We start from the raw sequence: 14562 nt of genomic DNA, 5'->3' as shown, positions 1-14562 counted from the left end.
AACAAAGGTAACAGGAAACTGTAATTGTAACATTTGCTTTTGGTGTTTCCCATGTAAAATGATGTGTACAGTTATATTATTTATGAACATTCTGATTAAAAAAAAAAAAAAAGTTAATGATCTTCTCTGGTTTTATTTCTTGTCATTTCGTTCAAAGTTAGTGAATACAATGAGTCGCTTCACACAAATGAGACACTCCTATTCAAGGACTTCAGTGGCTTTAGGGGGTCTTTTTGGCAGACCGTTGCTGCTTCATTGGCAGCCGCCGTCTTTCCATCTGTGAGATGAGGCTTTGCTGGGGCTTGACCTTCTGTTGACCTACAGTCTTTTGATAGGTGATGAGGGACTGGATGTTCTGGAGCAGGACATTGATCTCTGCACTCTTCTGCTGCAGATACCTCTGAAGCATGTCAGACCCTGGCAGTGTTAGACCTTTACCTTGATGCAGCTGCGAATGAAAGGATATAGAAAAGTAAAATCAATTATTTCATCTGCTCTTTGCATCTATTGTATTTCTGCTATTGCCACAAATGAATACTAACACTGCAAGCTACGTACTTTTAATTTTGCCCCTATATTAAACCGTACACTGCATCTGCCTGAAGTGAAAGTGAGGTAGATGTGCTCCTGGGACTGGATGCGGATGTTGAGATTAGGGCTCAGTGTCAGGCAGAGGGGCTGGCAGGGCGGAGCATGAACATGATGAGTATTGTCCAGCCAGCTCCAATTCTTCTTCAGAGCACCTGTGTCAGTGCAGTAGGTGCCTCCCCGTGGAGTCAGGTTCAACCTAATGAAGAGAAGCAGCTTGAGAATAGTGAGCCGCTCAGTGGTTTTATTGTCAGACAGATTGTCATTCCTGTCTGTTGTCAATTAAACTTAAAATGTTTCTACAGACAACAGGCGATAATAAAATAGATTTTAATCACAGAATAATTTGCCAATATTATGTCAATCAATCATACCAAATACAGCCATTTTTGTGATAACAGGTACCCTGACCCCCTGTCATGAAAACTGCCTGAATGCGAGGGTGAAGGTGTTTGTCTTCCAGGACCACATAGTACCAGTCAGCTGATTGTGCAGCAGACACAAGAATAGCAAGCCTTCCTGATGGGTAGCTTTTAAATATGATTAAGGTGAACATTGAAAAATGAAATATGTGATATCGTGTCAATAAAAGTCCAGTTCAATTCACCTCAAAGGATACCATACCTGCCCAGTTCCATCAGGAAAAATCATGATAAATGTTTGACCACTGTTGTAGTGTTTGACAAGCGGTGTGTTCCTCTGTTGAACCAAACAGATTTCTTAATGAATGTAGGCTTCTATACTCTCATCTATAGTGAGCCTTGAATTTCAACACATGACAATACCTTTAGTGCAGCATGTTCTCCATTGAGAGAAACTGTGTTTTCAGAATCCATGATTTCTATTTCAGGGAATGAAATTTCGTCCTTAGCAGTCCCACCATCATCAGACAGTCGATAGTGTAGGGTGGCAGATTCCTCTTGTTTATGTCCAGCAATGTAATTAAAGGTGTCATGACACCGATGAACAAAGGGGAAAGATAAGTCAGTTTAACCTGCAGGAGATCCGTGATAGATGCATAGGTTAATATAAACTGTGATGTCTCAGTGTGTAACCTGCTTTAGGGGTCTGATGGTATGAGCTCCTTTGAAATTCCAAACATTTCAGCCTGCAGTGTATTGTGGAAAATGTAGCATCAGAGGTTCAATGGCATATAATTGAATTTGAAAACCATCTAATGGTGGAAGTTAATAATGGACAAGAGCGATTCTGACCTTTGATCTCTCTCCATCACTGGATCCCAATCAGTCACGGTTTCTTTAGTGCTAACTGCCGCACCCTTCAGCCAAATGTCTGAGAACTCCCAAGCATCCTCACAGCAGAAAAACTGACACAAAGAAGAGAAAAAGACGAGTATGAATGTAAAAATGCTACAAAATCCAGAATCAATGTCCATTGATATAATTATCATACAATTGTTCAATTATTATTCATTCATATTAATGAATAGAACCATAATGTATGTTTTGGATTCACTGTCAGTTTTCTATTTTATGAGATGCAGAAAATTTAAAATATAAAATTTAAATATTGTACATTAAAGGACTCAGTTTCTCATACAAAGGGTGACATACTTTGAAAAGAATGACAAAACATGAATTTCTTGCCAATCAGTTAAAGCATAACAAAGAAAACTCATTAATCACAACGATTAAAGACTGAGAAGGAAATTTATTGTACAACTCAGACGACATAAACAGAACCCTCCATGATGTTTACCAAACACTATCATTCGGATAATGCATCACATACCTTGGACATCCACTCATTCCTTGACAGTGTTTGACTATCAAAACTAGCCATAGAATAAGCCAACCCATTAGACCACTTAAAGCACTCTTCTCTATGCCAAATAACAAAGTTTAGACAGATGCTGTGTGGAATCTTTCAAACAATTTTGGCAACTAATTTCATTTCCTCCCTTATTTACCGGAATGGTCAGTGAAATACAATCATCAAGAAATTGTTCACACACACTCATTTCGGTTTTGCTCAACCCAATAATGACCCCACTCTCACTTCCAGACCCATAAGCTTAATTGATTGTGATCTAAAAATAATCAGCAAAGCATTAGCCAGAAGAATTTACTCGGTTATAAGCCTACTAATCCACTCAGACCACTCAGACCAAACAGGCTTCATAAAAGGCAGACAATCATCAAGTAAAATGCTCCAGTTATTCAGTCTAAGCAACATATCTCAAAGAAAGAGCCTAAAGAGCATCACTGCATCACACTGAAAAAACCTTGAAATTTGGTTTTGGAGAGTTTTTCATTTTCATTCAATGGACCAAAACTCGCTCCTGTTATAACAAATTGGTCATACTTAACAATGTTTCTCACTTAAACAAGGATGACAAGGATGTCCACTTTCCACATTATATTTTGCAATTTTAATTGCTGCTATTTGTTCAAGCAACAATTACAGGAATGCAAAAAAACAGTTTTATATGCAGATGACACAAAATCTTTTAATATGCAGATGACATTGTATTCTGACTATTCAATAAACTGCTGCTGGAGAAGCTAATGACCCCTCCCATAATATTATGGGACACTACCTAGCTCCCTTTGCTCCCTAGACTGTCTCACACTATTGATGGATCTTCATAATCTCCATTTCCTCTACTTGATTAATATACATGCAGATGTACTAATAATTAAGTCAAAAATGATACGGATTGTTGTTGTTACCACCACTATTACTACCACACATTTGTATGAATTTTTGTAATTTTTGTCTGGTATGTGTATATTATTATTATCATTTACTGTTTGTTATCTATCTATCTCCATCATCTCAGCACTTAATTGTGTATTCTTGCATTTTTATTTATTGTTTCATTAATTGTTTCCTTTATCTCCTTATTTATTAATTCTTATTTAGTTTTTCCTTTTCATTTTTGTGATAGTGCACAATCACTCACACACACATCTGTGCATGTGAACAAAACAACATACTGAACTTACAATTTCTGGTAGTTGTTGTATGTCTTTCATCTGTCTTGTAATTTATTTATTTATCATGTCTGTTGTGTACCTTTGGTCTTTCTATGTGCTATATAAATAAATTTGACTTGACTTGACTTTGTTAACTTGTCTAATCGTTCTTTAAAAAAGGACAAAAAAGAGCCGACTACCGACTATATTAACTGCAAGGATTCATGTGAGCTCCCTCTCTCACCTCTTTTGGGTCAACACTGTTGGCTAACTGATCACTGGTCACAGGGGGTTCCTTCAGCTGCCGGCAGTACTCACAGCAAGTGTTCAACACAGTCTGCAACGACTCCTCTGATGAGTCTGATCCACTTGAGGCCGGGATCTGAAAACATAGTCGGAATAGACACTTACTGATTTTATTTTAATCATATTTTCTCTCTCAAGAAGGCCCTCTGTCACAAATATATCCAAATATTCCAGTTAATGAGGTTTTCAAAAACCATGTTGACAGTCTGGCATAATTTAAAACAAGCAGCAGAAGTGACAGGCAAGTTTTGATACAAGACAAACAGACTAATTGCATCTTTCATAAATTAATTCATATTTATGCTAGAAGAGAGGGAAAGGAGCAGTTTAAAAGTACCCCTCCCCCACCCCCCTACACCCCCTCATACCTTGTCCAGATTAGTTAAAGACTCCTCAGTTTCTCCTTGGCAGGCTAGGGGAGTTTCCATGATGAGTGAATCCAACACTTCATTATCTGGGGATATCTCCAACTCAGACTTCATGCTTTTAGGAATGCTCTGAGGAGAAAAAACAAAGACACTTCATAATTTAATAAATTCTTTGAGGTCTTTAACTTGTGCTTCATGAATAAATCAAAACCACAAAAAAAAAAAAAAAATTCAGTGTCTCTGGATATCATGTTATACTGTCTTTCACAAGATGAAACTTACACTGTGACAAGGAGAGACTGCAAAAGCTTATATTCAGTATTAATTTGGCCATAGTAAAATTATCTGTAAAACACAAAAAGACCTCATGTGGTAATTTCATATTCACCACTCACCAAAGTGCATTTAAATGGTAATTTGATTACATAAAAATTATACAGTCAAGTTCAATCCTAGTAAAAGATTTTACTTTATCAAGGATATCACAGCTGCAGTTGAGAGAGACAGGGGGGGGGGTTCTACAAGAATACAGTACCTCATTCTGAGTTTGTTGTTGTAAACCATCTTGATGGTATTCACCCACACTTAACACACTCATCTGCTCAGATGTCAACACCAAATTCTTCTGAGGAGCTTTTGATGTTTCTTGGTTTGGGTATTTATAATCTGCAAATGCAAAAAGAATTATTGATGATAATAATAATAATATTAATAATACCAGCCAATGTTAGAGTTTCATACTTAGCATGAACAATTGAGAAACTGTACCCTGACTGCACTCTTCCTTATGTCTCCAGTCGGTCTGGGTACCAACGCTGACTCTGGTGACGACTCTCCCGTCATATGCATGGATCGTCAGATATTCACGTGAACTTACGCTGAAATTAGTTCTTTATTATGAACTTAATGAGCCCAAACAAGTACAGGGAGTGGATGCAATAACTCAAGCTCCTAGTTTACAATGTACAATGAAATCCAATAAACCCACCCTTCAAAAACTACCATCTATTGGAAACATAAGGTCCATTTTTTGAGACTGTATCAGAGAGGTTCTGATTCAAATTTGAAGTTTGTGTTAAAACTGAAACAAAAAAATATTTCTTACATGGTTATCAAAAGAAGGCCAACTATGGATACATGAACAACTTTTCTTTTTTGATCCTGTGAGGTTAGACAATATCCCTTGCAAGCCAGGTACCGAAATGGTTAAAACTGGATCTCCATTAGCTGCATGGATAAGTATCTATTCTTCATGATGCTGTGACTAAAGTCAGTTTGTAATATTGATTGCTAACCTCTGTATGGTTTCAAGGCCAAGACTTGCTGATGAATCCATCTCTACTGATTTGCCTGCCGTGTCAAGTGTTTGCATCTTCAATTCTATGAAACCCTTAACTTGTTGTAAAATAGAGAAACCACAATAAAGGCAAACATTTTGAATCAGATTCAGAATGGCCAAATAAAAACAGCATGTGTACCATGGCAACCATGCAACTGTTTCCATGGTAGACACAAAATGGGAGAGAAAGGATAAAAAATTGCACTGAGGTCTTTCAAAAAACCTGCCTCCATCTCTCTTCCCCTATAGTTCTTACCATTACCATTACATTTGGATATCCAATTCACTGGAATACATTGTTAAACTACATCTCGTCTTATTATATATTTTCTTTTAAATAAATCTGTTTCCAATTTTTATTTTATCATATACAAGGTAGAAATGTGAAAGCCATTGGCTTTTCTGAAAAGATTCAGACTTATTATACTTAAATTGCAAAGCTTGCACTACCTGTACTTAATCGTGCTCATGCCAGTAAAGCAAGTGACTTGACTTGACTTTGAGAGGAAGTGAGAGAAAGATAAGGAGAGAAAATATTTATCTCTCTGTGGCTTGTTTTCACCATCTGCAATTGCTATAAAAATCTTAAGTGTAAATCACACATGTACCAACATTCAGTGGCCATAGCAACGCAATAATTTGGTGATCTGGGAATAACACCAATTAACCGTCTTCCACTAGGCCATATAGTAATAACATAATGTAAATAAAACATAAAAATGTTGCATGCTATAAGTAAATTGGAAATGCATTGAAACGACGATCAGACTGATTTGCCGCAGCATGTTTATGGTGGCTGAAAAGCCTTCATAATGTACTGTATGATGTCATTGTCTTTTATTGATAAGGTATGCCACAAATAGAGTTTATTTCAAGAGCATTCATGGGTTTTATTGTGCTGTGGATTACCTGTGCTTTTGTCATGTTAAAAAAGCCCCAAACGCTTGAGACTCTTGGAAAAAAAAGGTTATCAGGCCTCACAGAAACTGATTGAATGGTAATTATTTTTAATAAAATGTATGCCTGCAAAATTTGGGGAGTGCAAAAGAAGTTGCAATAGACTGGAGGAGCACTGCAGCCATTAAAATTTCCTTTAAACTCTACTAAGTCCATATAATGGTAAGCTTTACTGTACAAAAATTATAGATTAGTCTCCAACTCATGCAATTCAGCATTTGCAAATGTTTACTCAGTGGACCCAAAGGAACCTGTGTTGCAATGCAAGGACAGTATCAGGTTTGATATGGGGACATAAGGGGACACAAGTCTGGATGAACAGTTGGTTACAGTGATAGGTGCAGAGAAGGGATTTTAGTGGCAGCTGAGCATTTATAACTGTTTGGTGTTTGTCAGTAGCAGAATTTCAATGCGAAATAGCCCTGAATTAGTTAGAATGCGTGAAATGGTGTTTCAATTGTGATAACACAGGCATGTGATGTTTCTAGTAGATAAAAGGTGGAATGGAATGCAAAGAAATGTGTGAGAGGGTTTTCTGTTCAAATCTGGGTATTCATCATTTAGTGTTTATTAGCTGTTGTTGCTTGACTTTTTAGTTTTCCAGTTAAGTAGAAGACATGTATTTTATAGCTTGTGTTTTTCTTGTGTTGGGAAAACCAAGACCAGCTGCAATTAAAAGTCAGGTGTTGGAACAATTACTTTGGTCTCCTTAAATGTTAAATTAGACTTTTGAAGGAAGAGAGACCACATTCTTGCTGTCACAAATGATTAGCTGGAATTCATAAACAATATAAGTTTGCTCAGCACAATGCTTTAGGGGTTTTATTGCTGTCTTACTAGGTCTGATATGACTAAGAGCTCATGGTGACTAATGTTAGCTAATGTTCGCAAGTACAGTATTATTAGATAGATATTGATGTGGAACTGGCCTTACTGAGTCAGTTCAGTGACATTAATTATGTCATTAACTGTGCCATTACAAAAGGCTAAATATTTAGCTGGATTTCACATTTTTTACTCATCATGCAAGTTGTCGCTTTTCTCTTTTGTGAAAACGTTCCAATTAGCCTCAAATACATGCTAAAAGATCCCACTGGTATGACAGGAAGATTCATTTGTTCCTGATGATCTTCTTAAATACGACCAATATGCAATCAATCTTGGATTTTTCCCTAAGATTTTTTACTTTGTCCTGCCAGATAACTCCTCAAATCCGACCTTGGCAGGATATTTTAACTGTGAACTGATTTCTAATGTTTACAAAACTGTTTGCATCTCACACTAATTGACCCAATCTTTTACAAATCTTTTTCTATAAAGCTCAGCCCTTTGTAGTCTGAATGTAATTGGATTGACTGTAAGCATCACATACTCAAGCTGTTTAAAACAATACAAGGCAGTCAACTGTAACACCACCATAAATTATATTAGTTTTGCCAGTTCTGTTTTTCTCTCACTTTACTTAGTCCTTTATCTTTTTGGGTGACATCTCTTTTTCCATTTGTCTGCTTAGCCGCTGCATTTAGGCAATGAAACTAATGTGGCTTAACATTGTGCAGATTTGCAGAGTGGTGGGTCATGCAGGTCTGCATCTGGCCGAGCAGAGAGTAAATCTCTGAGCTCTTCGTTCGGATATATCTCTCCACAACGTCTTGCTCCGGCTTCTTTTCATGGCTCTCTGGACAAATGAGCTGCATTACAAGAAAAATAACATGATCGTTTTCTTATTCATTATATATTTCTGTGTATACATTGCAGATCATTAATAAATGTTGTCATGTGCTGCATACAAATTAACATGTATGCTGGTTTCCCTATATATTTCATGTATTAAACAAAAATAAACAAAAATGCACAATTCTTAGTGTATTCATACTACATACATACTATACCTTAAGCTTTGACCCGACATTGAAGCGCACGCTGTTTTGATGATGTGCAAACGTGATGTACACATGTTCTTGTGAATGTATGCGCACACTGATGTATGGACCCAGGGCAAAGGTGAGAGGCTTGAAAGGAAGCTTACGGACATGCGGGTAGAAATCAAGCCAACTCCAACGCCTCCTCAAAGCTCCTGCCTCACTGAAGCACAGACCTCCAATAGGGGTCAGATTCACCCTTAGGACACACCAAAGAGATTAGCAATACACACATTGTGACCTGTAGCCTGAGAGCCAGAAGGTTAATCAAAAATCTCTATCTGGTCAAAACATCATTTCATCATCATTTAGGAAACCAAAGGGATCCTAACTGTTTGGTTTCTATGATAAAATATACTGTTTGGATCAAGGTTCGACATGTAATGACGTTTATATTTAATTTCTAATTCACTAATTACCTTAAGCCCCTATTTAGCTAAGCAATTGGTTTAAATTATTAGAAATAATAAGCTGCCATGGAGTAATAAGTACCATATTATTCCATTGGGATGGTAGCATGTGGCATGGCCTTTATTTGTGAAAATGCCTTTGATGCTGGGCGCCACGTCCTTGTCCTCCAGGATTATATAAGTGAAGTCAGCGGCTTCGGCAGAGGATATTATAATGGCTATTTTCCCAGAAGGATAACTTTGTGTATTAAGGATCATTAACACTGTGCAAACCTTTCATCAAAGGGAACAAATGTGTATCCTCTCATTAAGTATTTGATCTTCTGCTTTGTGCGCTGCTTCAAAGGATACAAAACATTACCCGTTCTATCTGGACACAAGGTGAGAAAACAAGTCCTGTTTTCATAGAACTTCTTAGTAACTTCCTTCAGCTGTGACACAGGATAGTCAAGTTATTGATTACATTTTTGGTAAATACACAAATAATAAAATGCTTATTCTAGTTTAGAGTCATTAAGAATGCATGAACACACCTTTGGCTCACTATCTGTCTCTTCTTGAAGTGTAAACATGCCGGTAGTATTTTTGAGATTGATTGGAGGGATGTGAGCCTCATCACTGATGTAGGGAATCTCTTTTGACAGCCTGTAGGTGAATGTATGCTTGATCTCAATTCGGCCTGAGCAGACAAAGGAGAATATCCTTTTATTAATATTTTGTCAATGAGAAGCAGGAAAGACTACATGCTTAATATCTTCATTGTTGGTCCAAATTTGTCAAGACTAGGAACCCAGGTTGCACACTTACTTAAGTCTTTATTCAAGTTGTCATTGTTGGTTGTCATTGGTTTTCTCTGGCTCAGCCTACATTAGAAGATGACCAAGTTATTTTCTGCAGCAGTAGGAAAATGAACAATACAAAGACAACACTTGAAGGGCATGTTGAGGCACAAATTTGGATGCCACCTCATACTTCTTGCTGCAGTAAGAGAAATGGAGCTCTTTTATAGCATACAATATAGTACAATCAGTATCAATATACGGTGTAAGCAATAAAGTACAGTCATTATTTATATGTTTTCAGCAGCCTCTCCACCAATGTATAAATTTAAATGCAGGTACATTTTTAAAAGCTGTTCTTAGAGAGGACAGGGCATGCATATTACTCACCTCTCCCTTGCCTTCTCTTTAGCAGCTTCCCTCTCCTCCTCACTTATGATGTGTGCATGAGGCTCCACATCAATCTTTCTTTTTGACTCATTCTGTGCCAATTTTCCCCCTTCTTCCAAAATAAGCTCTCTCATTTGTCTAGCTTGCTCACAACAAAAGAGCTGAATAAAAGAAAATTTCAACATTACACATTTCTTTTTTTTACTTACAGCACTCTTCTCCTACAATTTTTTTCCCACTCTGTTACCACAAATAGGGATGATTCTGTCATTAGGGTAAGGTGAACAGTCGTTATTTCTAATGAATTTATTTTCAATGTTTTGTTGAAGGTAAGTGAGCGACACTCACCCTCTCAAAGTTGGGTTCATTTTCCCATAGTTCACTGTGCACGAAGGGCTGACAGAGTTGCTGGCAATAGTCACACTGAGCAAGATGCACATTGTGTTTCAATTCAACCTCTGGAACCTACAGTGCAGCAAAAACAGATTCACAATCACCTTTCCACCTCTGATATTATATCCCCCACACACTGCTATTACTGTGGGGAAATGAAAAAGGCCATCACTGTCATTTCCAGGTACTATGTGCAATATAGAGAGACTGGACTAAGTCAAAGGTACCTTCTCAACTTGAAGAGCTTGTTTTGGTTCTGGCTTGTATGCTATGAGACGTGGCAGACCCACGTGCTCTTTTGGAATGTTTTCATCCTCGGTCTCCTCATGTTAATAAAAAAACAACAACACTAGTGTAGACTTTTTGATGTAAGCTGCATATGCATAAACTATAGGTGAAACCTATATATAGCCTATAACATTATCTACGCCAGTTTGTGCCAGAGAGCTTTACAATTCACAGTGTAAAGCCACCTGAGACAAATGAGTAATTTTGGCCTGTCTTGACTTGACTGTATCTAACACACACTTTTGCCACAAGCAGACTACCTCTGAAGAATGCTCACCACTTCTGCCTGCAACAACTGGGGATCTTCAATTTCCTTTTGAACTGCACAAGAGAGAAATAATTAAGAATTTGACAGATGTCTAAGTCATGCGAAGCATGAGGGGGCAGGAACAGGTGACCCCTCCGTACCCAAACTGATGACATAGCTTACCTTGACAGCTGAAAGAGAGGCTCTGCTCCACCCACTCCCAATCTGTCTGGGTCTGAGCGCTCACCAAAGTAATGAATCTCCCATCCAGCGCATGCACCTCCATGAACTCTGGAGAGACCAGACTGTTCAGGACACAAACAGAGAGACAGGATTACATCAGTGTTTTACCACAACAACTTTGTGTGCATTAATTGATTTTTTGGGGCCTCTCGGGGGAAGAACTCCACAGCAAGCTAGAAAGCACATACACATATCTCACCTTATAAAACTGTTTTGTCTAACTCGTTAGCAAACAGCAGGCACAGACTGAGAGTAACTTTAGCAAATAATTTGGAGTCTTCTTGTGGTCACCTGATGGATGTAAACCAATATTCACTCTCGTTCTAGCTCTGCTTTAGGTCTAATTGACTACTTAAAAGAAATATCTTGGTCTTAAGCCAGTAGATGTTTGACTAGATGTTTGGTGGAGCTGCCTGCTGAGCTAAAAGTGGCTAACAAGCTAAGAGGCTAAGGTTGAGGCACGCAGAGTTGGGTGATAATTGCCTGTGTTTCACTACAAGACACCCATTTCATATTAGAGGTGTTCAGTCAATGTACAAACAAAACTTTAACATAGACTCTTTAAAGTGAACTCACTATAACCTACTGAATCCCCACTGTCACAGACTGAAACGGTAGCTTTTAGCGGTAGAGCTCTCCTCACTGGAGACTGTGAGCGCCGTTAGCTCAGCTGGGATTCACAGTACTTTACTTCCTCATTAAAAGCTTAAAAAACACAAACAAAGCCACAGAAACATCATGATGTGATAAACTGTTTTAAATGGCTGCTGAGCTATAAACCTTATAAGCAGTGCTGTATACGCTTAGTTTTGTACTCAACTGAACTGAAAAGCTAACAGCTTGAACGATGATGCAATCGCTTATCCTACTAAAAAGTCAGCGAACTTCAGTGACTACAAATCTTTGAACAAAACTGAAATATTCAAATCAGCACAAAAAAGTGATTCATAATGTTTCTATTTCACATGGTAATCAGTTTCATTGGTTATATAAAAATGTTCATTAGTGGAGCTTTAACGCCTCCTTGTAGCCCTAATATGAGCTGATGGCCTCTCCAGGGTTTAGAAATGATAGATTGCAAGATTGTTGATTGATAAACATAAGCAAACAAATTAAGTGAAAAAGAAATGCTGATTAGGGCAGGTTAGTTCAGTTAACAGATAGAATTTTAACATCTATCCTGTTGAGGTTGGACAAAAGTGGGAACATTAAAGGGGACATATTTTGCACATTTACAGGTCTATATCTTTAATATGGGACTCTGCTGGAAAATTTTTGCATGGTTTACAGTTAAAAAAACTCCTTATTTAACTTATACTGGCCCTTTATACAGGCCCTCAGTTCAGCCTCTGTCTGAAACAGGCTGTTTTAGCTCCTGTCTCTTTAAGAGTCCCCTCCAGATGAGCCTACTCAGTTCTGATTGGCCAGTTCTTTGGGAGACTTCCACCGGCTCTGGAGGAGACGTTCAACAAACCATGAAACAAACTATAATAGTAGGATTTCATGACTTTTTCTCATTCTGTACTCAAAATGTCAACTTCTCAAATACATCCATACAAGCCGAAATACAATCCGAAATATTAGAATGGACAACGCAAATAACACATGGAAGAACCTTAGCAACATAGCAACAAAGGCTACAGAATGGACGGACGTTTATGGACGTGTGCAACGAGCTGACATCAGCTTGTCGGCAAGGTGGAAAAAAACGTTGCAAAGGAAGCATTCAGAGCAGGTTGAAGCCTGGGTTTTTGACTTGCAGGGAGCATCTCTACATACATTAACCTCAAGTTTTGGAGTACTGACCATGTTTAGCATAAATATCCAACATCATAACATTATACATAAATCACAAAAAGCATAATATGTCCCCCTTAACATTTTTTTTTCTCCCAGTGTTATAACTCAAGTGTTTTGAGAATGAATAACACTCACAGACCACCTTTATTTAGGGGTGATTGCCAATAAACCCAACCATATATTTTCAAATGAAACTGTTCACTTCGCCTGTGTGAAGTAATAGTGGCTTTAGTGAATATAAATTGGATGGAGCACTATCACTGGTTGAATAACTTATTGTACATTCCTGACAGTTTTTTTTTTTCGCTAGCAAGCTTTTAAACTACTTCTTTAACCAACTTGACAAGCAAGATGTCAGTGTGTGACCATCAGAACAGCCTACACCAAGGACCCAATGTCATCAACTGGTGTCAGACACAAATCAAAATATGGTTTAAACATAGTAACAACTACTGCAGGAGAATAAAATGTAACAATGCACGTAAGTGATAATCACTGTGAATTCCTTATATTATGAATATTACTGTTATGTTTATAGATCTGTCAGTCAGGCTACTGTTAATTAAAAATGTTCCTTACAGCTTCTTTTTTTACAGGCGTTGTACTGAAGCACCTTGGTTCTCTCCAATGACCTATATGGAGAAGAAAAAAACAGTTGCAATAATGTTGAGCTTGACAGCCTAGCTGTAAACAGTTGTCATAATTTCTCATATCCAACTCAGCCAACTCACTTTTCTTAATCGGCTGTTCTTGTGGAAGCATGCCAGCACATGGTTCCCAAGGTCATTTGTAGCCAGCGGAACACAAATTTGAATGTTCAAAAGAGAGCTGGAGTAGTTGTCGGGTATGATATTAACAATGGGATCTTTCTGGTCCTCACATGTCTCATGCTCCTCCAGGCTCTGCAGGTTGTCATAAACTGTTGAGAGAAGAACAAGTCACCTTGTTTAGGACTCTCAGGAGATGCACAGGCAGTATCTCTCTGGTAGGATAGAGACTGACTCATATTTTTAAAACGTGATATGTCAAATGAAGCAAATCCTCTAGAGGACACTCACTAGATGTTGCACGGTTCCATTTGTATCTTTTTATGTTATTGTTCAAGTGCAGTTGCCCGGCAGTAAGCTAGTTCTGTATGAGGCTCATGTACATCCAAAATTTCATACAGTCACAGAAGACAGTTTCCCTTTTTCCATTGCATTCACTAATGATAACTCTGTGGCTTTAAGAAAAGAAAAGAAAAGAAAAAAAAAAAAACATCGCTCCTTCACTCAAATAGACATTTTGCTACATTTAGATTTTGTGTTTTTTTATTTCAGACAGGAACTTTTTCAGACAGTAAACGACTGCAACATTATATCTCGACTGAAGCCCATAAAATGATCTCACTCCTTGATAACAGACAGTACACCTCAATGCCATCCTTTCATTCAGGGTGATGCATCAAGGGAAGTAATTACAGTCACTACTGACATATCAATGAGTAATGCTGACAACAATACTGTAGTCTATAAAACCCTGATTTCCCTCTGCTGGGTTGCAAGATTTATATCAGGCGCAGCAGCAAAGAGTAGGCCTTTGTGTTAAACATAA

General features: G+C 37.8%; 1 protein-coding gene across 7 annotated transcripts; it reads right to left on the bottom strand.

The window, feature by feature from the left end:
- Positions 1-163: 163 nt before the first annotated feature.
- LOC121907066 (glutamate-rich protein 6-like) lies at positions 164-14068 on the bottom strand. Of its 7 annotated transcripts, none has more exons than XR_006098791.1 (15): positions 14028-14068; positions 13701-13888; positions 13549-13601; positions 11110-11231; positions 10957-11000; positions 10619-10714; positions 10347-10463; positions 9999-10159; positions 9637-9692; positions 9363-9508; positions 9181-9260; positions 8912-9067; positions 8390-8618; positions 5497-8188; positions 4993-5079 (listed from the first exon to the last, which is right to left on the bottom strand). XR_006098791.1 is itself a non-coding variant. In XM_042426402.1 (12 exons), exons 1-12 carry the CDS (start codon positions 5703-5705, stop codon positions 221-223), a joined length of 1710 nt encoding a protein of 569 aa, XP_042282336.1. In that variant the 5' UTR covers positions 5706-8027; the 3' UTR covers positions 164-220. The 7 variants fall into 7 exon arrangements, 2 of the variants coding, with proteins under 2 accessions (XP_042282336.1, XP_042282337.1); XR_006098795.1 differs by having other exon boundaries at positions 10619-10711; XR_006098792.1 differs by lacking the exon at positions 14028-14068 and having other exon boundaries at positions 13701-14021.
- Positions 14069-14562: the final 494 nt, after the last annotated feature.

The sequence above is a fragment of the Thunnus maccoyii genome, chromosome 11 (assembly GCF_910596095.1).
Source record: "Thunnus maccoyii chromosome 11, fThuMac1.1, whole genome shotgun sequence".
NCBI classification, from domain to species: Eukaryota; Metazoa; Chordata; class Actinopteri; order Scombriformes; family Scombridae; genus Thunnus; species Thunnus maccoyii.
Note: the sequence above shows the minus strand (reverse complement) of the source record. Positions and strands in the feature narration are given on the sequence as shown.